The following is a 12,713-nucleotide window of genomic DNA, read 5'->3' as shown; positions in this document are numbered from 1 at the left end:
AGGTAATAAGGATTTATTTCTGGTGCTGGAACCCTGGGCCGGCTGTGCAGCCTGCCCTGAGGCTGGGATTGCTTGCTCCCAAAGTATCCCTCTCTCCCATGGTGTTTCTCCTGATTTTTATCCACCGCATGTGAATGTGGGACCATCCGTTTCTCCGCCACCCCTGCTTCTCCACACCATACCACCTCTGCCCCATTTCTGCACCTCCACCCATCCCGCCTGTCTGGATGAAGGTGGCCTCTTTAAATCCTTGGATGTCAGACTTCCAACTAGATTTTCTCATGGTTTCGGGTGTTATTTGTTTTTTATGTCTGGTTGTATGAGGAGGTTGAAGTATGTGTACCAATACCTCCATCTTGACCACAAAAAAACCTGGTATCTTAGCAATATTGATCTTCCTTTAAAGGGGTGTCACGGGCCGCATGCAGCCCAGTATGGCTGTGAATGCGGCCCAACACAAAACTGTAAATTTTGTTAAAACATTATAAAATTTTTTTGTGATTACATGTCACAATGTATTTAATGTGTGGCCCAAGACAAAACTTCTCCTGGTCTGGCACAGAGATGCCAGAAGGTTGGACACCCCTCCTTCACATGTGTATGTAATATCTTTCTATTTATTTAGATCTTCGATTTATTTTATCACAGTTTTATAGTTTTCCTCATATAGATCTTGTCCGTATTTGTTAGATTTATATCTCATTTCAAGTACCAATCGAACATTGCTGATATATAAGAAAGTATTTTATCTCTTTCTTCTAAACATTTTATAGATTTACTTCTTTCCTTTAGATCTATGACCCATTTTATTATTCCTACCTATGGTGTAAAGTTTAGTACATGGTTAATATATATTTGTTTACACGTAGATGTTCCAACAATCATTTGTTGGGAAGATAGTCTTCACTGAATTATTTTTGCACCTTTGGTAGAGATCAAATGGCCAGATTTATTTGGGTATATTTCTGGACTCCCTCATTGTCTTTGACCTAGGTGTCTTATCTTTTGCCATCACCATGCTGTTGGGATTCCTGCTGCTTTACTCTAAATATTAAAGCTGGGTAGTGTGCTCTTCCCAGTTTTGTTCTTTCATTTCTAGATTGCCTTAGCAATTTTCATTCTTTTGAGTTTTCATTTAATTTTTAGACTCACTCTGCCTGTATCTATAAAATATCCTATTGTGATTTTAATTGGTGTTGCATTAAATATATTGATTACTATGACATCTTTACTATATTGAATCTTCCTTCATGAACATGGTATGCCTCTCCATTTGTTTAGATCTTGATTGCTTTCATCAGTGTTTATTTTTTAGCATACAGAATGGTTCATGAAGTTATGACTCCAAAAAAAGATAAACATGATTACTTATATTGCAAGTCAGTAGGATTAACGAACTAGGATGTCACTTTAGGGTGTAGCAGATGGTCTCTAAGTAACTTGATGAGGAAAATGTTTGCTAAAGGCGACAACGTGTACCTAACCTATTTGCCGTATGCACTAGGTTATTGGTAACATAAGGTCTTAGCTTCAGGAAGTTGCTAAATTTAAGGTCAGGGAATAATTCCAAAGCATTTTAATAAATAAAGTACATATCCTTCTGCTGATAATATTTTATTTTCAGTTCCTACATGCTAAAATGAAATTTATAGGCTTTTCTCTAGATTCCATGCAGTATAGAATCTATATGAGTGTGTATATATATTTCTGTGAAAGATGCTATTCAATACTTGTTGCATGATATATTCTGTATGTGTGTATGTATATGCATGAGATTGATAATATTTTCATAACACTAATATAAAATGAAAGTCTTCTTGCTGGTTCTGTGAAAGATTATTTGATGATTTTTGCTAGAAGGTAAATAATGCTGTGTTATTCTCTTTTTTTAACAGTATGTTTTTAAACCACTTATTATGGAAAATTGCAACTATTGAAGAGTAAGGAAACCACTGTGTGCTCATTACCCAGCTTCAAATATTATCCTTCAGGGCTCGTGTTAGTTCATCTTATTTCACATTCTGCCTGCCCTGTGAAGCCTGCTGTCCTCCCAGCCCCAGCTCTCCATCTCACACTCCCATCCCAGGGAAATATTTAGTGGTTAGTGCTACAAACACTTCCGCCTGGAGGTTTGTCGCGTTTGATTGCTGCTTTGTAATATTTTTAATATCTGTGACAGGATAAGGCTCATGAAGACCCTTTCTCTTCATTTTTTTGGTTTTGTTTCTCTTCATTTTTTACAGTTTATAAAAGGTGTTCTTACATAATTAGTATTGTAAAATGTCCAGTTATTCATACAGCCATTTTGTAGTAATTGTGATTATTTTATATATATCAACATGTCATAGAGATGCGCTGAAAGAAGTAAAATTTTTATCTTTTGAAATAAAAGATCATCAGTATTTTTTGAAATATGTCTTAAAAATTAACACCACACATTGCTTAATATACTTAATATTTTGGAACACTGAATGATTGTATTACTCTTAATATTGTAAGTAATATTTTAATTCAGTTGATTTGCCATTTAGGAGTTTTTAAATGTATTTTATAATATAGGTTTTTAGTGATCATGCACTTCTAGGTCCTGAGAAACTCTGTAGTGTGATGAATAGAAGGGGTGGTACAGTGCTTAACATATAATTGATCGTTGAAATTTATTTATTTTATCAATAAATTTAATAAATTTAATAAATTTATTAATATCAATACATTTACTAATATTAATAAATTAATAAACATTAATTTATTTATTTTTCTATATTTTATTGGCTATACTATTATAGTTGTCCCATTTTTTCTTCCCTTTCTTCCCCTTCACAACTCCTTCCTCCAGTATTCCCCCCACTCCTTAGTTCATGTCCATGGGTCGTACGTAGAAGTTCTTTGGCTTCTCCATTTCCTATACTATTCTTAACTTCCCCTTATTTTATGTCTATCAATTATGCTTCTTATTCCCTGTACCTTTTTCTCTCTCATTTTCCCCTCATCCTCCCTGCTGATAACCCTCCATGTGATCTACACTTCTGTGATTCTGTTCCTGTCCTAGTTGTTTGCTTAGTTGTTTTTGTTTCTGTTATTTTTTTTAGTTGTAGTTGTTGATAGATGTGAGTTTATTGTCATTTTACTCTTGATAGTTTTGATCTTATTTTTCTTAGATAAATCCCTTTAACATTTCATATAGTAAGGGCTTGGTGATGATGGACTCTTTTAACTTGACCTTACCTGGGAAGCACTTTATCTGCCCTTCCAGTCTAAACAATAGCTTTGCTGGATAGAGTAATCTTGGATGTAGGTCCTTGCCTGTCGTGATTTTGAATACTTCTTTCCAGACCTTTTTTGCCTGTCAGGTTTCTTTTGAGAAACCAGCTGATAGTCTAATGGGAACTTTTTTACAGGTAACTGTCTTCTTTTCTCTTGTTGCTTTTAAGATTCTTTTATCTTTAATCTTGGGTGATGTAATTGTGATGTACCTTGCTGTGTGCTTCCTTGAGTCCCACTTATTTAGGACTCTCTGAGCTTCCTGCACTTGGATTTCTAGTTCCTTTGCCAGATTGGGGAAGTTCTCCTTCATTATTTTTTACAATAAGTTTCCAATTTCTTGACCTTCCTCTTCTCCTTCTGACACTTCTGATTCACATGTTGGAATGTTTAAAGTTGTCCCAGAGATTCCTAAGCCACTATTCATTGTTTTGAATTATTTTTAAACATTCAAAATACATTCTTCATTATATTCCAGTTGAAATGTTTATCTCTTCATTCTGTTCCAAATCATTGATTTGAATACCGGTTTTCTTCCCTTTTCTGTTGGTTCCTGATATATTTCTCTTTATTTCACTTTGCATAGCCTTCACTTCTTCCTTTTTTTTTAACAAACATACTCAGTCATTTCTGTGAGCATCTTGATTACCACTGTTTTGAACTGTGCCTCTGATAGGTTGGTTATCTCCTCATCACTCAGTTCTTTTTCTGGAGTTTTGATCTGTTCTTTTATCTGCACCGTATTTCTTTGTCTGGGCACACCTGCTCCATTGTAAGGGACTGAGGCTTAGGTATTTACCAGCATGGAGCAACCCCTGTGGCCGCACTGTGGCGCTGTATGTGTGGGAGGGGTCAGAGTGGGAACAGTGTGGCTTCTCTGGCTCTTACTCAGCATTCAGTGGCTTCCCTGCTTCCCACAGGTGGATTGTGTCCTTTCAGGTGCTGATTCCCAGGTGGGTGTGTTCTATAGGTTCTAGCATCTTGTGGGCCCCTCAAACAGATTCTCCCTTGAGACTGGGAGTTTCTCCTGCCACCACAACCCCCACAGATTTGCACAGCCGGAGATTCTGAGGCTTTGGTTTTCCATGCTGGAACCCTGGATTTCAGGGTCTCTCTCACTCCCCATGTGTTCCTCCCAGCTTGTGGAACATGGATGTGGGACATCCCGGGTCTGTCAGCCACCGCCTCACCCGCCCCAGTCCCCCAGCCGGGTCTTGTCGTGTGTCCTTGCCCTCCAGCCTCAGGTCTCTGCCCCTCTGCCCCTCCCACCAGTCTGGATGAATGTTTCTTTAACTCCTTGGTTGTTAGGCTTACATACAGTTAGATTATCTGGCAGTTTGAGTTATTTTTTGTTTTTACGGTGGTTGGTTATCCTTTTGGTTGTGTGGAGAGGCAAAGTGTATTTACCTACACCTCCATGTTGGCCAGAAGCTCTGAAATTATCATTTTAAATATAAGACGAATGAAAGTGTTTATTGAAGGAAATTTCTCTATATATTTTGGCTTCAAATATTTTTCCTTTTCATACTGTAGTGTTCTACCTTAACTAAAGACTATGTATTTTAGGACCATAATATTAAATAATTTTCATTTAGCTTGTTTTCAAATAGAAAACGTTCATGAAGCTTTTGCCCTGATCACGTGGCTCAGTGGGTTGGGCATTGTCCTGCAAAGCTGAGGCTCATAGGTTCAATTCCTGGTCAGGGCATATGCCTGGGTGGTGGGTTTGGCCCTGGTCAGGGACCTGCGAGAAGCAACTGATTGATGTGTCTCTCCCTCCCTTACCTTTTCTCTAAAATAAATAGGTAAATCAATAATTTTTAATAAGAAAGAGATTACAAGCTTTTGTCGTTCCTCAGATAACTGAGGCTGATGACTCTGACTTTTCTTTTTGTTGAATGAGAAATTAGAGTTGTAAGCCTAACATTTATTTTACTCTCTTTAAAGATTTTGTTTCTAGTAATTATGTTTTGCAACCAAGAAGTTGTTCTATCATTACATGTTAAAAGTAAAATGCATAGGAATGGTTAGATACTTTAAGCAGAATGTATACACGTTGTATTAATTATGTAATGTGTGAATTGCTATCAGATGTTCAAAATGAAAAGTGTAACTTTTTATTAGAGTATATTGATTTTTAGATATATGCTTGTTGATAAAATCTGTTAGGATGCAGTATGATTTGTGATGTATTAAGACCATATATGATTATTTTTACCTTATTTTAGATTGACATTTTCTGATTGTTGTTGTTTGATTTTATTTTAAACCATCACTCATACAGGTTGTCGTTACATATCCACTTAACTTTCTCTAATACTTTTTATTTTTATTTGCCAAAAACTTCATTTGGTTGTATGGAAATGCGAGCCTTTGTGGGAAGGAGTGTGCGCCATTGTGTCAGAATTTGGCACCCACATGAATCTTAAGAAAACAGGCTGTTTGTTCCCTAGAGAAACTATTCTATAAGCTGACTTTGTTTTTATATTTTGTTCTGTGCTAGATTAAGCGATTTAGTTTACTTGCCCTAGGGCAAAATATTTTAGGACATTTTAGAAACTCATGTATCTAATAACTCTCTGAAAAGAATACTAGTTTTAAAGTGTTACTTTCAAAAATATCTCAGTGGACTATGCAATGCCATATTCATTCTCAAAGTGTCGTTTGTAACTGGCACTGAAAATTGTTGTAGTATTCCAAGTGGAATATTGCATATTGTTTTGTAAAAGCCATGCATTTCAAACACCAAATTCTGTTTCCTCTGAATTGGATGAACTTCCGATGAAGTTGGACTTCCCCTGAACTTCCGTGATGGGGGAGGAAACCATTTTTCAATAGTAGTTTCTTGATTCCCGAAGCACAGGGGCACTCGCTGTGACAGACGTGCACTAGTGTCATAGCACAGATGACTTACTCCTGAACACGAAGACCATTGTAAATATTCCCCAGCTGGACAACAAAAAAGTGATTGCCTTAAGAGCTATTTGCTCAGTTCTCCGGAAATGCAGTCGTTTTTAACTTCTATTTCAAAAAATTCCTGCCATACATTAGTTTAATTTGAACTTTCCCCTGCACTTAAAGCAAGTAAGCAAGGAAACAACCATATGAAGTTTAAATATAAAAGGTTAATTAGACAATAATAATTTTTCAGGGTCTCAAGAGAGTCATAGATTACCTCCTTTTGTTTGTTTTCTATATCTCAGATGTAATTGGTTTCCATCATTGTTTCCTGCTCAATTCCAAAGTTATTAATAAAATATTTAATTATTAAGTTAAAAACAATACATGGTTTTAAAAAGTCAAATTATGCTGATATATATAAACTGAAGTAGACATGTTTTGTTTCCTCATTCTGTCGTTCCACCTCATCTCTTAGGCTGTTTCTTCATCGTAACCACTGGTAATATAGTTTCCAAAGTATTGTTCTCAGGAAAAATGCTATTCAATCATGTATGCACATGTAAGTGTAAGTTTAGTTTTTTCCATTTTCAGTTTATCCATATTCTTTGCCTATATTGTTTTGCTGAAAGACATATTTTGGGTAGGAAATTTATTTGTCTTATTCACTATTTTCTATCAAGCTCCTATAATAGTGTCTGACAAGTAATACATTGGTGCTTAAAAAATGCTTATTGAAAGAATCTTCCACACATAGTGTATATTTCTTGCATTTCTTAATTTCATTTGACTGGTTTTCTGTTGATCAACATATATGTTAGGTCTGGTTTTTTTTTGCTAATCATCTGTCTGTCTGTCCATGTAACTGTCTGTCCAGCACATACATACTGAGTACTTGTATGCCAAACACTCTGCTAAGGATGCAGATGAAGAAGATCACGGGTCTTGCTTTCATGTAACATTGCTCGTGCAACACTGGCTGAGATATATCAGAAACAATGAAATAAACTCGGAAAAATTAGTTTCCTGAAGGCAGTAGCATAGATAATGTGATGAGAAAGGAATTTCTACTTTGATGGGATGGCCGGGCAAAACCTTTTTGAAGAGATCATTTTTGAGCAAGACCTAAAATGATGAGAAGAATGGTTTACAGATCTAGATAAGATGATTCTGGGCAGAAGGAATAGTGAGTATCAAAGTTCTGAGGCAAGAAAAATGCTTAGTGAGTCCAGTGAGCAGAAAAAAGTTCAGTATTACTAGAGCAGGATAAATACAGCTTTAAGGAGTGTCTTTGTGTATGAAATACGTTGTGTGTCATTTTCTAAATACTTCTGATAGTGGGACTGAGGAATCAAATCGTATGCATAGTTTGAAACCGAGAGCTGAGGTGTGGGGCCACTCTTCTCCCTTATCCTTTTTCTCTAAACCTCCTCTTGCTTTCCCTGGGTGCAAGGAGCTGGGATTGTCTGGAGCTTGGTGGGAAGTGAGTGGGCTGTGCTGTGGGCTGTGCTGTGGAGTAGGATTCTTTGGGGGAGAGAATGGGCCAAGGATTGTGACTATTTCAGAGACTTTTGTCTATTAAGATGAAAATCCATTAGTAGAACATATCTATATACTGTTTATGTTATGTGGTAAAATATTTGCCTCCCCTTTGGCCTTTTAATGAAATCATTTGTATTGCAGAAATTATCAACATTTCCCAATCTAGAAAATATGAAATTTGGAGGCTTTAAGAGTTATTGTTGGATATGAAGCAGTATTATAAATGATTTCTAGCTTGACACTATTGGATTCAGTTTGCACAAATGTGTGATTAAAATAAGGAGGCATTAGGAAAAGAAAATGCCAAGAATTTTCTTTTTCAAAGTCAGCCAGAAGCCTTTGCCACCATAATGTGACCTTATGGAAGGAGATAGGAATGGCATCTCACACTTAAAATAAATTTTAAAAGATCCTGAATGTTGTTACATTGGGGAATGAAATCCCATTTTTGAATGCCTCTTACCAAAAAGGAATTTTATTTTGAAAGATAAATGGCGGGAATCACCTATACATTTTTAGGCAAATTTGAAATTTTAGCCTTGGTCTAGGAACAAATTTTGTTTCATGTCATGTTTTACTGCTAAGTTAAGTAGGAGAGTCAAAGTCACATTGAGAGCATAGAGAGTTTTTAGAAATTTTCAGTCTACATTTTTTTGACAAGATGAAGTGGCCAAATTTTGGCAGATATATTCATATTCGCATGTATGCACACAGAGAAGGGAGTATGCAGTTTCTTTAATAATTTTTTCTTTTTTTTCTACAGAACAAGACTCACTTCCTTAGAGAGTTAAAAACAATTTAGAATGAGGTCAGGAATCTGTGATGGAGAAGATTTTGATTTAATAGATGCTAATATGATATATGTCTGTAAGGTTAAAGATATTCTTTTTCTTTTTTAACATAGATCATTTTTTCCCTACAACAGTTTGTAAACAAACTATACTTGGAAATCAATTTTACTTTGTTAGTTGAACCTGGTATACATTAATAATGGTAAAGCAATTAACTTTTATTTTGTCTGTGCTGTAATAAGTTAGCATTTTAATTAAGAAAGCCTAATTTATCTGATGTTTACTATCAAATCATCCACTAGTTTAAATGTGAATACATAATTTTTTATTAAAACAAGTTATTGATATCAAACCTCTGAGTGTAACAAAGTGAATAAGTATTTTATTAGTCTCAATCCTTTGTTCTAAAGTGAATAGAAAGGTAAAATATGTTGCATGTTTACAGAAATCTTCCATTCCTTTTACGGAATGTAGATACATAAGTTGTAATTACTTGATTCATTAGAACATCTCGTTTTCGCTTGACAATATGCAAATGTGCCATTAAATCTGTTTTTTAAGATTTTTCCAGTTTAATGTTAGAATCCAAATTCATAAAGAGTTGGAAAAATGAGATGGCTGAGCTATAGGATTCACAGGGATTTCATATGAAGCCTATTTAATCAGGATAACACTGTTATTAATATTCATAATGTCAGCTGGAACACAAATGACAGACTACAGAGCCTAAAAATTTTTCTGGGTGAATTTATTAAAAGTAGCTTAAAAAATTAATGGAATTTAAGTTAGTGAATATGAAAATCTTGTGTTAGCACAAAAAAATCTCTATTAGAACTTTCTTTAAGATCATTTTGTGTTGATGTCTTTTGACAGATTTCATTGGTACTTAAAGAAGAAAGATGCACGAATGGTCATTTAATAGGATTTAAACACATTGGCACATTAATTTTTACATGAATAATAAGTATGTTCCGAAAGCAATTAACTTACAGTGTACAAGATATGAATTGAAAAATAAGACTGTGACATCAAGGGCAAAGCAAATGTGCTGTACATTTTAAACTTAGTGGGAGGACTTTTTAATATTTTGATTTATTTGTATAGTTTGCATAGGATATGACTTAGAATATGGTTATTTTAATGCATTAGAAAGCATATCAGAAGGGCAGTAATGCACCCTCCCTCCCCCAAAATGCTAGTAATGTTAAACATTGTCTTCTGTTCTGCAAGTACCATTTGCATTAATTGGAGAATTAAACATTTGTTGTGTTATTAGTAATATTTGAGAATATGTTCAATTTTGCAGAAAGTCGAGGGGTGATTCTGGTTGTTAGTACTACAAATACTAACACAGACCTACTGGTTACAGTATAACTCAAATGTATCATAAGTGAGCTTCTTACAGTTTACTGAGTTTAGTTAAGCACCATCTCAGTAGTACACTAGTGAATTTGTTCTCTATTTTAGCCTGATAAAGTAAAATGTTGGGGATGGCTTTTCCTTATAATTTGAAAGATGCTTATAATGCCATTGTACTAGTGTTATAGTATTTTTTATTATTGAAGTTCATTAAAAACAATTAATTTTAGATCATTATGTACAGTCACGATAAGGATCATTTTGTTTTATACTTTTCAGAGATTATTTTTCTTGAGAATGTTAGTACTTGTGAAAGCATAGTTTAGTTATTCTCTGTAACAGTGCACTTAGGGTTCACCAGTGAGAAATACAGTCACTGGCCCGGCAGCCCAGACAGGTACTAGAAGTTTCATTTGCAATCTGTCATGTTACATATGAATCATTAGGCTCATTAGACATACAGGAATACCCCGGTATGTTTTACAATTCATATTTAGAGTGTGATTGGACAAAGTTTTAATTACCAGGATGTGTAGAAATTATCACAGAATAATAGATGCATTAGTTTTTTAGATAAGGAGTTAATCAAAATGATACATTCGTCATTATTTCTCCTAGTGGCTTTTAAAAAATTAGCTTTTGCAGGGATGGGGTAGGTGGGGGGGTGGGTGGTTTTGTTTTCAGCTCTGAGATATTCACTCATATGGCCAGCAGAGGGCAGCATTTTTCTATGTCAGCTTCATGAAAAGAATTAGCCCTGCTTAGACTGTCAATGTTTCTTGTAATTACTCCCAGTATATTTGTTGCTTGCTTATGAATTAACTTGCATTTATGGAACTAAATCATTCCAATCATTTAATTACACCTGAGGAGCTGAACTATAATTGCTTGCTTCCAACTAGGATCTGATATGGCTTGAGCAGTATTAATTTGGTGTTTACTTTTCTGAGTGCTAAAAGCATTAAAATGATTGTGCAATGGGATTACATTTTACTAATTGCTGGCATTCATTAGCTGGGTAAATGATGAGGAAGAGTGACTGTATATTACAGAGGGATAAAATTATGGTTTTAAATAGTATATTACTAAGTACATTAAGGCCTGTAAGGCATGTTTTAAAATACTCCAGAGGTTATTAAAGACTGTATTTTCTACATGTCTTGCTATATGAATCTCTTATTAAAAGACTGCAATTATTATTAACCTTTTTGGGCAATATGTAGGGAAATGGCTTCATTGACTAGAACATATTTCTTTGATATTAATAACTTCCTATATTTTCAGCTAATCCAAAAGTAAATGAGGAACTTAGAAACGATTGCCAACTCCAGATCAACATATTTAGAGAAAATTGGAAAAGGAGAAGCTTACTACAGCTTCATTGGAGGACTTTTTAAAGAATGCAGAGTTCTAGCTGTGAGGTAAATCTAATTTTGTTCTGCCTAAAAGCATGCACAAAAAATACTTGCAAAGCTTTTGTCGTGTTTATCTTGAAATCAAATGCAAGAGAGAAATGCTCATAATTCCAGAAGTTAATGATAGTCTTTATGTTTTTTTTAAAAATTGAAAAGCATTTCGATTATACTTTCATTATACTTCTACAACATATTTTATATGAAAATGTACTTTATAAATTTAAATTAATAAATTTGATATTTTTGGTGTGAAATGTGTGACAGATAGACTACAAATTTTATTTTTGTTGTATTATTGAAGTTATAATTGGAGAAGACTTAAGTTAAATCAATTAAATGGTTCTCTAATCAAATGAGCAAGCACACGTAGAAGCTTAACCTGAACCGTATTTACTAAACTATAAGTGCGAAGGAAAGAACCTTTTTCTGAGAAAAAAAGATTTAATTTTACCTGTTGAAATGCTTAGTTAATTGTTCCATTTTAAATGTTAGAAAACCATTTATCCTGTAAATTCTCTGTCAAATAAAGGTAAGGCTTAGGTGTGTTCTGATATATTGTTTTAAGTTTATTTATCTAGAGTTGGCTTTATTTTAGCTTCAAATCTTGGAGCAAAACCCAGAGACATTGCCAGAGCAAACAAGAACAGAAGCACAAATGGAGGACTGGTCAAAAGGTAAGGACTTTTAAGGTATTAATACCAAACCCCAGGTGTTGTGCTAGTTCAAGGCACTGAATGAAGTGTGTTTGTTCTAACCAATGTATTAGACAGGGGCAGACAAACACACACGCACTCACACAAAGACAGACACACACACAAAGAGAGCCACATACTGCAAAAGAGACACAAAGAAGGACCCACAGAGAGAGACACACACAGAGGAAGAGATTCTGAGGGAAAAGGAGGGAGACAGACACACAAGGAAAGAGAAAAAAAACACACAGACCCACACAGTAGTCGAGATTGAGAAGGACTTGGGGAGAGATGCACAAAGTAAGGTGAACTCAGAGAACAACACAAAGATGCAGACACAGCAAGGGAGACACTGCATTCAAGTAGGAAGACAGAGAGAGACACACAGGTATGGATATACTCACAAAAACATGCACACCCAGATTCAGAGAAACCAAAGTAAGAGGCAGTGAGAGACAGAGACATGCAATAAGAGAGAGAAAGAGAGAGAAGACACTGAGAGAGAGGCATCTGTATACACAGAGACACAGATGTGTATACACCTCTGTATACACACTCAGGAAAAGACACCCATAGAGGCAAGAAACGTAGAAGATAGACACATACACACAGAGAGAGGCCAACGTATACACATACAGAGAAACAGACCAAGACACATAGAGATGCAGAAATGCACATAGAGACACGTGCACACCCAGAAAGAAACAGCCACAGGAAGATGGAGTCAGAGGGGCCAGAGAGAGTGCGAGCAGCAG

The 12,713-nt window shown here is 35.2% G+C and overlaps 1 protein-coding gene across 5 annotated transcripts in view; it reads left to right on the top strand.

Moving 5' to 3' along the window:
- MIPOL1 (mirror-image polydactyly 1) overlaps positions 1-12,713 on the top strand; it is a 300,958-nt gene that overhangs the window by 28,665 nt on the left and 259,580 nt on the right. For 4 of the 5 annotated variants that reach the window (XM_037056425.1, XM_037056428.1, XM_037056424.1 and 1 more), the window contains exons 2-3: positions 11,136-11,272; positions 11,862-11,940. In XM_037056425.1, coding sequence (XP_036912320.1) covers positions 11,252-11,272; positions 11,862-11,940 — 100 coding nt within the window. In that variant the 5' untranslated portion in view covers positions 11,136-11,251. The remainder of the gene's footprint in view (positions 1-11,135; positions 11,273-11,861; positions 11,941-12,713) is intronic. The other variant, XM_037056427.1, reaches the window with a different exon arrangement.

Source organism: Sturnira hondurensis, unplaced genomic scaffold (assembly GCF_014824575.4).
Source record: "Sturnira hondurensis isolate 20B ecotype Veracruz unplaced genomic scaffold, ASM1482457v3 Scaffold0008948, whole genome shotgun sequence".
Taxonomy (NCBI): Eukaryota; Metazoa; Chordata; class Mammalia; order Chiroptera; family Phyllostomidae; genus Sturnira; species Sturnira hondurensis.
The sequence above is the reverse complement of the archived record's forward strand: the minus strand, read 5'-3'. Positions and strand labels throughout refer to the sequence as shown.